The 14,376-nt window shown below is 45.9% G+C and overlaps 1 protein-coding gene across 1 annotated transcript in view; it reads right to left on the reverse strand.

Annotated features, from left to right (window-relative positions):
• The window catches only part of CAMK1D (calcium/calmodulin dependent protein kinase ID), a 220,100-nt gene that overhangs the window by 17,988 nt on the left and 187,736 nt on the right, over positions 1-14,376 (reverse strand). Inside the window, exon 6 of the mRNA XM_082311063.1 lies at positions 10,274-10,349. Within this exon, the coding sequence (XP_082167189.1) occupies positions 10,274-10,349 (76 nt within the window). The remainder of the gene's footprint in view (positions 1-10,273; positions 10,350-14,376) is intronic.

The raw sequence follows: 14,376 nt of genomic DNA on the forward strand, positions 1-14,376 counted from the left end.
ATAGCTAGAGGAATAGTTTTATTACACAGCCATGACCCTTCCATCCTCTCCTATACATGTTGTAAGAGGAGTTTTCATGGGCTACACCCTACATTCACCAGTCCCTCTCCTCCCTCAGCACAACCATCCCCCATCCAAGAGTCGTCTACATATTGGCTTCACTGCTCTGGTTGTCCTTCTGGACTCTTCTCACCCAACACCTTACACAAGCCACTTACTTACACCAGATTTACTGTCTCCCGGCTGGTGGAGAGGCATTGCAGTGGCTCTGCGGACATGCAAGCACAGCAGAGCCCTGGGAACCGAGGACACACAAGAGGTGACAACACCAGCCCAGTCACCTGCATGGCATCAGGACAGGCTTTGAGCACAGCCTGTGTTCTCTATATTGTGCGAGAGATCGTAGCTGTATAGGAAAGTTTGTTGTACATCTGGAGAGCCACTGGCCACCTGCATGGACCTCTTCTCCAGCACAACGAGGAGGAAGAGCTGGTGCAAACCAGGACAAGGAGCCAAGGACTGTGGCTTATGCTGGGCTCTGCGTCCCCAGGTCCCTGCAAGGAGGACGCCTGGGAGTCACTCCACCTCCGCAGCAGAGCCTGCACAGGCTTCACATAGACCTGCCACTGCTGCAGAGACACACGGGGAGCCTCTCCCTTTCTCACTTCTGCAAGTGATTTTGCTGCCCACATCAAATTGCCTACCTTGCCTAAGGCTAACGACAGTCCTGTCCTGGTTTTCAGTATTTATAATCAGACTTCTCAGAAAATCTAGCCCCAGGACAAGCAGAACATTGAACATTATTTGCCTAGTCTGAGCTAAAACACTCCGGGTGTACCTTCCCAGTGCTGCAGACAGCAGGATAGTCACTCTGCCGAGGCAGGGCTCCTCCAGCCCTGCAGACATGGGAAAACCACATCCAGCACTGCGATGCTGCTGCAAATGCAGTGATAAAACTCGTGCGTCCCTCACGTCAGCCGATGCTGCATGCAGTAGTCTGTCCCTCTCTGTGCAGACATGCCAGCAAAGATACCACTTCTTCAAGTTTTAATACCAATGTTGCAAAGTGCCAGACTTACCTCTGAGGCTGGTCCAAGGTTTTAGCAAACCCATCCTGCTCACAGTTAAACAGGCCTTTCTGCCTCTACTGTCTCATATAGAGATGACACATTTTTTAATCTTATCTCTAGTCTATGGTGTAAATTATTCTTTCACATACTTCGCCAATATTGAAATGATCTTTTTCCTACAATTTTCTTAAACCCTCAGTCAACCAGCCTCAATAAAGCATTTAATTAGAGAGAGCCAGCCATAATAAACAGACTGAAGATCCATCTGAAACACTACACTGTAGCAACAACAGAAGTGGGGAGGGGAACTGTAAGAAATGAAATACTCAAGTTATTTATAACCCAAAGCCAGCCGGCTGCCCTCAAGGTTATTTGAACCAACTCAACACTTGAGGGTGAAAGGAGCAATGTTTCGTTAGCTCTAAGGAGCCAGTGTGCTTGATAAATAATTTAAATGCTGAGTGAGATGTTGATCTGCGTCACATCCGTATTGACCTGGAAGAACTCGACTGAAATTTGCAACATTATAATGAATCCACTGTGGTTCAACTGAATCAGAAATCCCTCTCTTTGTCTTGCAAAGCAGATGAGCCAGTCCTCATTTGTGTCCCACTGGATGACTGCCATTATCAAAAGCAAATAAGATAACGTCATGCCAGACAAGCATTTATGTTCAGAGCAGGACTGCATACCTACTTAGTGGGCACGTGTTTGTGTATGGGGCTCGATGCAGCAACTCCTACATGAAACCCAGTGGTGGAAGTGGCGTATGAGAAGGGCCATTAAAAATGGCGCATTTAAGTAAACACCAAAAAGCCACTATGCGTCTGGATAATGAAGGAAAAACATCTGGTAATCCAATGCAGAAACTGGATCCACAACCAGGATCCAGCTCTACAGGTATCTATGAAGAACATTTATATACCTTGCTTTATTGTAATAAATATCAGCCCTTACATCCCACAGTCTTGCGGGGGTATGCACACAAACTGATCTTCAGCTTCCTCTTCTTTTGTCACAGCCCTCAAGATTTTGGGTGCTTTACTGAGGGCTTTGGAAAGGCTGGAGTTGACAGCACCAGCGCTGCAACTGTTAGGATGGCTACTGGGGTAGAGATGTCCAAGCTGGAGGAAAACTGCTCCTCCAAAGGCACTCGGAGCCATCGCTCTGTCACTCTTCCCTCGGGGACACACTGGGCTCCATACAAGAAGCCTGACAGCCCCTCATTAATTTCTTGCCTTCCTCAGCACTTTCCTTAAACAAAACCAAACTGCTCTGATAAAACATTTTAGGGCAAGCAGACAGCGCTGTGCATGCCGAGGTGCTGGCAGGCTGCTCCGGGGAGAAAAATAACTCTCTTAAAATGTTCACTGTACTAATTACCTTGGCAAAGGTACAAGAGCACAAGTTAGGGCTGCTGTGATTTATACATGCTCGTGGCAGAAAAAGGTAGGAGCAAACTGCTGAGCAGCACAGAGCTGGAGGGCTATAACCCTGCAAAGGGGGGAGCAGAGAGACACGAACCCCAGCAAGAGCCCCAGCCTCTCCAGAGCTTTCAATCCCTTTCCTACACACATCCAGCTCTTCCCCTGCTCCTCTGCATGGCTTGAGCATCTACACGTCTGGGGTATCTACCTCTGTGTCGGGGAGATCACCGCAGCCCATCGCAAGGATGCATGGTAGAAGGGCTGTACGAGGAGGCAGAGTCATGCAGGAGGATGCCAGAGCTACTTGGAAGCTGGGCACGGGGCAGAAAACAGACTCTTTTGGCACTGCTTTTTCCTTGCTGGTGAGAGCTCGAGAAGTGTTAGTCTCCATGACAGGTCACGGGCAGGGACATCCCTCCAAACCAGCCCCTGCCTGATAGCGGGCTGAGTGCAGGGCACAGGCTGGTGCTGGCTCGGCCAGGGATGGGGATGAACCTCCTGCACAGGGGGACCCAAGGATGTTCCTCCAGGAGGCAAATCATTGAGGACCTCCACCAGAAAGCATGTGACAAGGGAGCAAGCTCCTTAGGACAGAGGAGGTGGTATGTGGGAGGGGAACAGCAGGGCATCCTGGCACAGGGAGGGCTTGGGAGCCAAAATATAGGTGGTCTTGCTTTCCTTTCCCTTAAAATCAGAGTTTAGGAAGACACAGAAGTTCTAATGTTACTTACTTTAATGTTTTAACGTTACTGGCTTTGCAGTAACAGATGGGAAAGCCCCAGCAAATTAGCCTATCATGCAATTTATGGCTGGAGGAAATCTTGCTGGACTTCCAGCAACTGGGCCGCCTTCCAAAGTCCATAATAAGTTTTTATTTAATTCTTACAGAATCAAAATCCCACCGACTTAATTTCCATCTGCTGGGATATTTCTGTGTGAAAAAAATGACCTCACTATCAGAGATTCTGCTGCTTTTCTTTAGATATGCAGAAATACAAAAATAACCCCTCTGTCTTCAATGTGAAAAAATCCTGCATTGTCTTGGGGGAGCTTCAGGCAGCTATTAGTTGTCATCATTTTCTTGCAGTTTCACCAAATAAAAGCTTTTCAGAATTATTTAGCAACCTTATCACATCATTAACAGATTTTCCCTTAACCTCCTATTCCCAGTCTTGCCTTAAAAAGAATGGGATGCAGATAAGAAAAACACAGGTGGATGTAAAAAAGAAAGATATTGTTAGAAGTCATCAGGAGAGCACAAGAGGAATAGCAGGAATGCCTTGTCCTCAGCAGGCAGAGAAAGCAAACCCCTGCAAGCTTCTGCTACATACCGGGGGTGATACTAAAGGCTAAATAACCCATTCGCATGGTCAGTGTATACAACCCGCAAGACAAGAGGCACTGGGGTTAGTTTTACAAACAATTTTACAGTGAGATTAGAGCAAAGAACTCAGTAAATGCTCAAAGACCTGAGATGTGTGGTGTGGGAAGATGTACAAGTGCTATTTATAGGGATAAACACATGTATTTCTTCTTATTTTAGGAATGGACCCTCACACTGGCTGACACTGGTGCCCTCGTGAAACTGTGGACAAGGACATATGACATGGAGAATAAAAGATAAATTAAGAAGTAGCAGTGAGGAGCAATCATTTGGAGTTGTTTTCCCAGTGTTTAACTGTGATATCCTGAGCAATCCAACACACCTGTGTACATTTTGCCCCCACTAATTCTCCTTCCAGTACCGAACAAGTAAATTATTCCTCACTTTCTTGCTTAGGCTGTGTGAGATGCCGAGCGGGCGACATGCCTGACCAGCTTTTCCCAACACATGACTCCAGGATGATGGTGGAAACTTTTTCTGGCATAATATACTTTGTACTGTCCCTGCTTAATCCTTCCATACAAACATCATTAATGGTTTCAGGCACATCTACTTGAAAATCAAAAGCAACTCAGCAGCAAAAAAGTACTGGGAAGTATGATCCAAGATTTCTCTCCAGATACTCATTGTTTATAAATAACAATATCAAACCAGTAAGTCTGTTGTCCTACCAGTGAACAGAATCAGAAGAAAATACACGGCAAAATGTGCTCAGCCTAGTGCAGAAGAGACAGGAGGTGTTGAGGATGAATAACCAGGGGCTGAGGCAGAGCATTCTGTGGCCCCGGGTGCTTTTCCAGCTTTGGAACATGATCTTCTATTTTTTACATATATTAACCTAATCTTTGTTATATCAGGTATGCAATCAGTATTTTAGCTCCCCAAACTTTTGTAACCTCTCATGTCACTCAGACATGTCCAAAATGCAGCTGCTGGGAATCCAGTGAAGTCTCTTGCTCTTCTTATGCTTTATGTTTTTTAAGCTGAACATGTACCAAAACTACCTTGTGATAAGCAGAAAGCTGAGCTCAACAATGAGGCTGTTTCAAATTAAGAATTATTGCAACTGGAATAACAGGAAATTTCAGGCTGCTAAAATTAGTTCCTGTGAATAATGACTTCTCATGCAAAACAGGTTTTGATAAAAACTCCGCTGGTGCAGCCTCTGCAATCTGGTTGGCATTAACGAGAAGCATTAGAGACTGGCACTGAAACAAAGGTATTCTTTCCTAAGACATCCTTCACCTTGCATATCACAGAAACAAATATTTGTCTAGAGCGTTGGTGCCCCAGAAACAGTTTGTTCTTCCAGTGTCATAAACCGAAGGCTCTTATGGGAAACTGAGCTTGCGTCTGGAGGCACTCAAACCACTTGCAGTAATAATAGCTCAAAGCATCTTTAATTTATGCCTGGCTTCTGTGTTGGATTCCCCTGAGTTTCCATCTTCTTAAATGACAACAGTCCGTTCAGAGTGGCTGTGAGGATTCGTGGGAGAGGTGGGGAGGTGATGCAGGATGATGTGCTTGGATTGCCCTATGCATAAATAGGTCTCCGACTGGTTTGGGCATGTGCAAGTAGCTCCAACTGTGCTGAGTGTGGAGCTGGAAATGGCATATCTGGATGGGTGTGGTGATATATTGGAATTAATAACTCCTGCTCAGGGCAGGATTAACTACCAGTATTGCACCAGGGTGGCTACACTGCTGGTGCTTGTGGCAGCTCAGCACCATGCCACACTGTGAGCACGCTGGCTCTGCTACCTCCAGTGGTGTGACACTGCTGAGACAGCAAACCTAGATGTTAAACCTGTGCCCACCACTGGTGGTATCAGACACCCCAGCAGGGCTCCTTCCTTCCAGTTAGGGAAGGACCCCTCTTCCTCTCTGTCTTTACTGCACCCCTGACATCCACTTTCTTATGAGGCCATGTGTCCTGGTTTTGGCTGGGATAGAGTTAATTTTCTTCCTAGTAGCTGGTATAGTGATGTGTTTTGGATTTAAGATGAGAATAATGTTGATAACATGCTGATTTTTTAGTTGTTGCTCAGCAGTGCTTACACCAGTCAAGGACTTTTCATGCTCTGGCGGGTGCACAAGAAGCTGGGAGGGGGCACAGCCAGGACAGCTGACCCAGACTGGCCAAAGGGCTAGGCCATACCGTATGATGTCATGCCCAGTATATAAACTGGGGGGAGCTGGCTGGGGGGCAGCGATTGCTGCTCAGGGACGGGCTGGGCATCAGTCGGTGGGTGGTGAGCAATTGCATCGTGCATCACTTGCTTTGTGTATTATTATTATTATTATCATTATTATTATTACTACTATTTCTACTACTACTACTACTACTGCTGCTATTTTAATTTATTTTATTTCAATTATTAAGCTGTTCTTATCTCAACCCACAAGTTTTCTCACTTTTACTGTTCTTATTTTCTCCCCCATCCCACCAGGGAGGGGGGAGTGAGCGAGCGGCTGTGTAGCGCTTAGTTGCTGGCTGGGGTTAAACCACAACACCACGTCTGCAGTTTCTGGCTATTCCTGGAAGCAAGGATAAGAGCCAGTTCAAGATTAGGACACGTAAGATGTGGGCTGGGTTTCTAAGCTCCCACTGCAGTCAACAGAGATGGAGTCAACAAAGGCTGGAGAGTGATGCAAATGTCCCATAAAGCAGATGAAACCATACTGTGAAGGCAGGGGTCTGAATATGGAGCAGGGTGTGATCCAGTAGCCTCAGCATGGGCATCTGGTGCTATTCGACACGGTCCATGGTCTCCCGCTTGGCCTCCATCTGCCACTCCAGAAGGAAGGTCTCCACAGTGCATTACACTTGCCAAATCCATGTGGCTGTCCCAGACACCCCAGCGTGGCACTAAAAGCGCAAGTTTAGGCAACTGAATGGCACATCCCAGTGAAATGCCTGCTTGCATCGACCCAGGCCAGGTTGAGGTGCCCACACGTAGAGCCTGGTGCCACTGCAGAAGCTGTCGAGTGCACAGGACCCCTGTCCCCCGCTGGCAGGTACACCATGGGGCTGGGGGGGGCTGGACCATCCTGCAGCCACAGCTTGAGACCAGGCAGGACACTGTATGTGACTGAAACAGCACTAAGCACCTACGTTAGGGTAACCAAAATGAGCCCTGGAGTGCCGCTGACTGCAACAGGAGCTGAAGGATGTAGCTCACATGCAGAAATATTCAAGGGGGTGGTTTGATCTCAGACCCAATCCCACCCAAGCAGTAACAGTCTGGCAAACACATTACCACGCTCCTGCTACGTCAACGCATTATTGCTGTTCATTTTGACTGTATGTAATACAAATCAAGTCCTTATTACATGAAGCACAGAAATCCTGAAAAGGTTTCCTTGTCCTGCAAACAGGAATTCACAGGGACTCATCCTTACTAAACTGATTTAAGCATTCACGGTTGGGAATTCCCTGTACAGCAAATGGGGAATTTAGATTTGAGGAGTGTGTACGCCTTGCTTGACAAGCCCAGCACACGCTGATTTGGAAAACAGAGCAGGAAACGATGGAGCTGAACCTAGCAGAAAGAGCAGCCTTGCTTAGGAGAGGGAAGGATTAGGGATGAGATTGAAACCTTCCACCTATCAAAGATGTGTTCATAAACTGGGTGTGGAGGACACGTTACTTAGCACTGTCTCACCCATATTCTTCAGCAAGACACATAAAAGCAACAAGTGAAATAACAGGTTCGCCAGCAGAAAAGACCTTTGGTGCATGAGCCATGGTTGAATGGGACTGAAAACTTGGAGGAAAGCAGAGCCAAGTTTATCTCCAGGCAACCAGGATGCAACAGTTCACAGCCCTCCTGTGGGCTGCCAGATGGACACATATTTTCATGGTGGATATTTGACAATAAACTGAACTTAGGCAGCGGTCAAGCATAGAATTGAAGCAGCGTACTGCTGTCTTCCACCTCCGTCCTCCTTCTTCCTGCTCACTGAAGCTGCTATTCAGCAATGTACTACAAAAGCAACAGAAAAGACTCTACCTGATTGTCCTGCCATGGCTGGCAAGGACTCAAAACATCAGAAAACCCGACCCCTAGGCCTTCCATGCTCAGGTTTGCTTGTGGAAGATGGTAAGTTTGGGTCAGCAAACATCATCCTCATCTAAAAGAGCACAAGGGAGTGATGTGCGAAGCAGCCTCTGAGGTATTTTGGCATGTCTGTTGTCTTCCTCACTGCTGTATCATGTCCCGCTGGGCTTTGCCACAAAGTCAGAATCAGCACTGTTGATTTTTGCTTTGTTATGCAAAAGCTTTTTGCATCCTGCTATTGATGGTTGCTCCAAGATAAATCCATCTCCCTGCAAAGTTTTATACTCAACAAGTTTTCAAATATTCATGTAGATTGGAAAGCCAGTCATAAAGCTGATGGTTTTAGGCAGGACTTTGTTTTAAATAAATAAACATACATGCAAATAAATAAAGCCTTCCTATACTATCTTAATATAAAAAAGCTATTTTGGGTAGCATACAATTTATGCTCAAGACTAAATGCAAATGTAAAGAATGAACATTGTACAGAGTGGATAATACAGCAATGAGGTTTGTCCTGGCAAAAATAGTTCTACTACACCATCAAAAAGTTATTCATGTTGACAAGCCATGAAATGTTTGCATAAGGAGAAAGGGAACAAAGTAGGAATGCTTTAATGCTATGCCTCATTGGAGCTGCTTTTTCCTTCAGTCTTGTGTAACTGTGACAGTTGTGTAAAAGGGAAAAATAAAAAAAAAGGAAAGCACTAGTAATGCTGGCATGAAAAGACATTTGTTTCTGCAGCAGTCAACAGCTACACAGCAGCTCTGTGCTCTCTTGCAGAAAAGAAACAGGCTTGTTGTGCTCTGTGGTCACCCTGGGTCAGCCCATGGCAAAAGCCTGACCTGCTCTCGAAGACCCACATGAATAGCTCCTGCTTCAAAGTCTGCTAGGCTGTGCAGATGCAACCTACGCAACTGTTATTGGAATGACGTGCATGGTCTCACAGACCCGAGCCCTGAGCACAGACCACCCCATCAAGACAGGCCCCCAAGCTAGAGGGAGTCTTCCTACAGGTTCCCAGACAACAAGTTCTGCATTTCCTTCTCAATCCAAATATTAGCAGTGAGTTCACATGCTCACGCACACAGAGCTGGATTCAGATGGTGGTGCCCAGAGATGTTATCGATGCCCTTCTCTGGACAGCACTAATGACCCCTGGCACCAGGGCACCCCTGTGACCACAGTCGCCAGGACACCTCTCCAATCCTTCCAAGTGTTGTCACTGGGACAGGAGTTGGCTTACCTATTTCCATGGCTCAAGCACTGAAGGTGCACCCACACCTAGAGTACTGGCTGCCCCTTTCATGGAGACAAGTCTGGATATAAGGAAAAACCTCTTCCCCATGAGGACAGTCAAGCAGTGGAACAGGTTGCCCACAGACCTTGTGCAGTCTCCATCTTTGGAGGATTTCAAGACCCAACTGGATAAAGCCCTAGACAACCTAGTCTGACCCCAAGGACAGGACTTCCTGAGGTTCCCTCTAATCTAAATTATCCTATTAAGTCTTTGTGAAGAAGGGTGGCAGGTACTGAATGAGGACAGGCACTAAATCTCCATAAACATATGAGTTCTGAGATCTATCCACCACTTTGGAGAATGCACAAAAGTCCTGGTCCTGTAGGTTTCTCAAGCAACCAATCCCCACTCCCTTGAGCAGCAATTAGCCCCATTAGAGGAGCAAATCTCAGCCAAGAATGCAGAGGCTTAATGGCTTGATAGAACAGTGACAGAACTGACAGGGCACAAATCAGCTCACCCTCTCCTATGGGACCTGATGGTTGGATGTGTTAAGGAAAATGAACCCTCATTTTCAGTAAAAATCTCAATACTTTGTATTATGTTTTGATGAGAATAATTCACTGCAGTACCTGAAAAGCTCTTCCCCCCTTATCTCCCTCTGTGCTCTCCCCAGGGAACAAAAAGCCATTACAGTGATGCCTTCACAGAGGTGGCCCTTCAGGATACGCCTGTGGGCACGATGCTGTGCTCTGTGGACATGGCGAAATTTGTTTCTTGTCAAAGCTAACCTGAGCAGGGGAGGGAATAGCTTCACTAACGTCACAACCTGGACAAGCCCATACTATTGCACACAGTGTAGCTCAGGCAGGAGCAAGGATTTTTGCTTTTGAAGGGTCCTGGTTCATTTTCTAGTACTTCTGCCCAAATTTCAGCCTTTACATAACTGGGAGGTGTCCAAGGTTCATGTTATCCTGGGTCACAAGTGTCAGAGATGAACTTTCTTGGACCAGACAAAGTGGGTAACTACACGGTGGGAGAGCATGTTGCAGGTCCCAACTCTGTGATTGAAAACCCAACAGATACTCACAGGATGTACGCGATGACCCCAATGGACCAGCAGTCCACAGCTTTGCTGTAAGGTTTCTGGGCCAGCACTTCAGGAGCTGAAAATAAAAAGCCAAACGAGCACACATTACAAGACCAAACATTTGAATGTAACCAAGAGGTAGGGCCCTGAAACTTGAAGCTCCCTGAGACCTTGTGTTGCCCTCCACATACAGCCCCTTGCATTTGCAAATATCCTGATGTTTTTGAAGCTCATATTTTCACAAAGAAGGATGACTCCTAAAGTGGAGCAAATTTCCTATTTTCTGACTCCAAGGACAGAAAACAAAACCAAGCACAGAAAAATGCATGAGAGGCAGAGGGCCATCACCTCTCTGTCAGAGGAAGTTCAGGCGACTTGGAGAAAAACGAGGCCAAGCTTTGCACCGGTGCTGAGATGCACATTCACCCTGACACCCTTGCAGCTCCACCACATCGCACTGCCAAACTGGTGATTTCAAGAGGCAACTCAGAAAGTGCAGTGTGTCAGGGAGGCGATGAGTTACGTCTGCAGGAGAGGAAGGAGAGCTGTCACCATACCTTCCAACAGCTGCCTTCCAAAGCCTCCTGGATGTCAGAGTCAGAGGGAGTCATTTGTCCTTCTGCCTCTGGGAACACAGACGCCTCAGAGGGAGAAATGAAAAATAGCAGGAATTGGACACATGCACAAAGGAACTGAGCCTTCTGCCTCTATAGCTTTCAGCCACCATAGTCTGAATTTTGCTAGAAGTGAGATCCTGGGCATTTATTGAAACTTTTTGTGGGTCTGCTTTCCTTTCTTACACCAGTGAGAGTTAAAAAGGTGCATTTTTTGTTTGCGAGCCTGGAGCATTATGTTTTCCCTGTTGGGACCTTTCAGTGCAAATGCTTAAACCTAAATTTTAGAACCCTGTGAGTCTAATCTTTTTCACGTAAAGAAGCTTTTGCTTATTTCAACGCAAAATGTCCACAATAATGCAAGAAATCACTGCTTGTGGCATTCCTAAAGCAGACTTGCCACACTGGGTTTTAAAAAGCACGGTATTTCCTCTGAGTACTTTGGACTTCAAATGCTGCAAAAGAATAATGAAGGGGCAAGTTCCAGCAAAAATATTTCTTTGGGGTTACACCTTCCTCTGCTAGGAGTCTTACCAACATCAGTTAGCTACTTGAAGAATAGCAAAAAATTTGTGAAGCACACAAATGTATTAAAGCTTGAGCCTCACATTTAGCTGCTACATATGCTTTGGTGTACTGACAAGGACTCTTCAAAGAGTTATCTTCTTAAGCTAGACAAGTCAACCAAACTAAGGTCAAAACTGCCAGCAAGGAAGGGAACAGAAGGCAATAATGAGAAAGAGAAAAGCCTTTCTGGTGCTTGGGCATGAGAGCTTATAGAAGGGATCGAAGGGAAGACAGTGCATGAGGCAGGTGAGGACATCCAGATCGCATTTCCACAAGCACCAGAATGATGGAAAGGGTCAAGTCACACTGGAGAGACATTGTAAAAAGGAAGAAAATCCAGGGGAATGTGGGTAAAAATATAGCTGGCAGACAGGTTATGAATACTCTTGACAATTGGGATATGCCCCAATCTGCAGCACAGGGTAAATATTACCCCAATCTTCAAGTCATGCAGCAAACTGGGACCACTGCCTGTATAAGAAATTAAAATGACGGTTCTGTTCATATATTGTTATTCCCAATACACTGTTGTAATGTGTGAATACTCCAGCACCTATCCACTATGTGCCCAATAAGGTTTCTTTCCACTGTACCTGGTATGAACAGCCCCAGGTGTGTGGCAGAAACCTGCACCCCAATTCCCGAGAAGCCCCTGACTCCTTCCAGGACAGGGGCAAACTGCTGTAGTCTATCAAGATGAAGGTTAAAATGTTCTTACTACAATAGGGGACAGAGCTGTGGAAATATAAAAGGCATCTCCAGCTGGCACCCAAAAGGTAACTCCTTTCCCAATGGCTGGGTCAGGGTCTGTGCATCAGGTTGGTACTAGACAGTTTGGCAGGGGTGAATTTGAAGAACTTGGGGCAAAAGAATAAAGCACTGGAGAGCCATCCTATTTGGCCTGCCACTGCCTCCCGGATCACCTGGTGAGTTTGCAGTCTGGCAAATTTACATTTTTCTTGTATAAAACAGTTGTACCTCGAAGTTGCTCAAGACAACCTTCCCCCCACAACCCTTGTGTCCCTTAACCTGACTCTTTCTTTTCTGATTCATCAAAACTTGCCTCCAAGTTTTCCTCTAAAAAGAATCTTTTTTCAAAATGTGCATCAAGTAGGGTTTGTGAGACTCTCTCCTTTTTTGTCCCCTTGTGACTAGACTTTGTGACCAAATATGCTGAAGAAGGGAGTTCATTGTCCCCTGTCCTTAGGTGATTAGGAGTCTTCCAACTCTCCAGTCCTTCCAAATTCCAAATATTTTATTCGCATATCCCTTCTACCTTTGACAGTCTGCTCCTGTTTGCATCATTTTCAAGACTGGTAAACATTATACATCTTATATCCCCCAAAGAAAATATTATGCAAATGGGTGCTGAGCACCACAGATCCTAGTGCTCTCCTGACATTATACAGATATGTCACATTAACATAACAGAAAACAAATCTGACAAGGGGATGTGAACTACATAAAGATTCACCCTGTTAAAACATCAAAGCTGTGCTGGGGCATTTCTCTCTGTTTTAAAGGAGTGAGGAGCACTGATAACAGACAGCTGCTGCTGCAGATGGTGGCTGTGAAGCAGGTAAGAAGACCACAGAATCAAGCCCAAAGCAAATGTGAGGCTATTAGCTCCCCTTTGGTAAACTTTAATGAAGACAGACAGGAGGTTTAGATAATTATATTAAAGCCAAATGGCTGCTTTTGGTTTTTGTTCCAAAGAGTAGACATGCAACAGGAGCAGAAGAACATAGCTAAGCATCATCTGTCTCTGATATACAGAAAAGATGGAAATATTTAATGAGCTGAAAAACAAGTCAGAGGAGCTCTCAGAAATGATGGTAGATCAGTGCCAAGATGCAAAGCAGGTGACACAGTGAAAAAAATCCAAGAGCTGACAGCATTAAAGGATCAACACAGATGACTGAGGAGACAAAACAGGAATAAGGAGAATGGGAAAGTCAAAGCTTCCATTTTTGGCGCTGGGGAAATGCCAGTTGAGCTTCCAGTATCACACCTCCCCAGGGAATCACTGTGGGCTCAAATGCTACGCAGCAGTCACCCAGAGATGGGGAAGCCAACGCAGCAAACCTGGACCCTTTCCCAGTATATTGCCCTGTGGGTGCTTCACATCCAGGAACTGTGTTTCAGGCCAAATCAGCATTGCTACCAGCAACATGTGGCAGGTAAAATGCTGGGTAGTGGTCCCAGGGCCTCATCCCACTTGCAGGTACCTGAAGATGTGCTTCCCAGGGCACTCCACTTCCAGGCTAGATGATCGGCTGGTTTACAGTTAGGGGGGTTTTTTGTTTAGTTATGTTTTATTTTTATTAAGAGAAAAAAATTACGAGGCTCATTTCAACTGGAGGTTTTAAGAAAAGGTACAGAACAGGCACATTTGGAAACCTTTCAGAGCACTATGGTGCTACCCCCAGTGAGCACAGCTATGCCAGTAAGCTCCCTAAAAATGCAGCTGCTGGATGCCAAAACCAGCAATCCATGTTCTTGCAAAGAGCTCAAGTGATGGGGCTGATACTTTAAGTCTGTTGAACAAAGTGTACAAGTCATGAGGGTGCCTGTTCTTCATACCAGTCTCATACTTAAAAGCAATTCTCCTTCACTCCCATGATGGTGCTACTCCCAGCAGATTTTGCTGTCTCACAAGAAATCAGTGTAATGCTATTTTCTGTGGTTTATATGGCTTCCCACAAGCTGCATGCCAGAAGGACAAAGGCATTTGAACAAAGGGTGATGGCTTTGAAGATCCCCATAGGAGTGACAAATCAGCAGGCTGCCGTAAATGTGGGAGGAATAAAAAGATCTAAATAGGGTTAAAATAACGAGGGACCTGCTTACACTGGGCAGGGACACAGCTCAACTGGCCCAGCAAATTGGCCTGGTGCAAGCCAGGACTAGTAGTTCAGCTGG

Source organism: Platalea leucorodia (assembly GCF_965183815.1).
Source record: "Platalea leucorodia genome assembly, chromosome: 4".
Lineage (NCBI taxonomy): Eukaryota > Metazoa > Chordata > Aves > Pelecaniformes > Threskiornithidae > Platalea > Platalea leucorodia.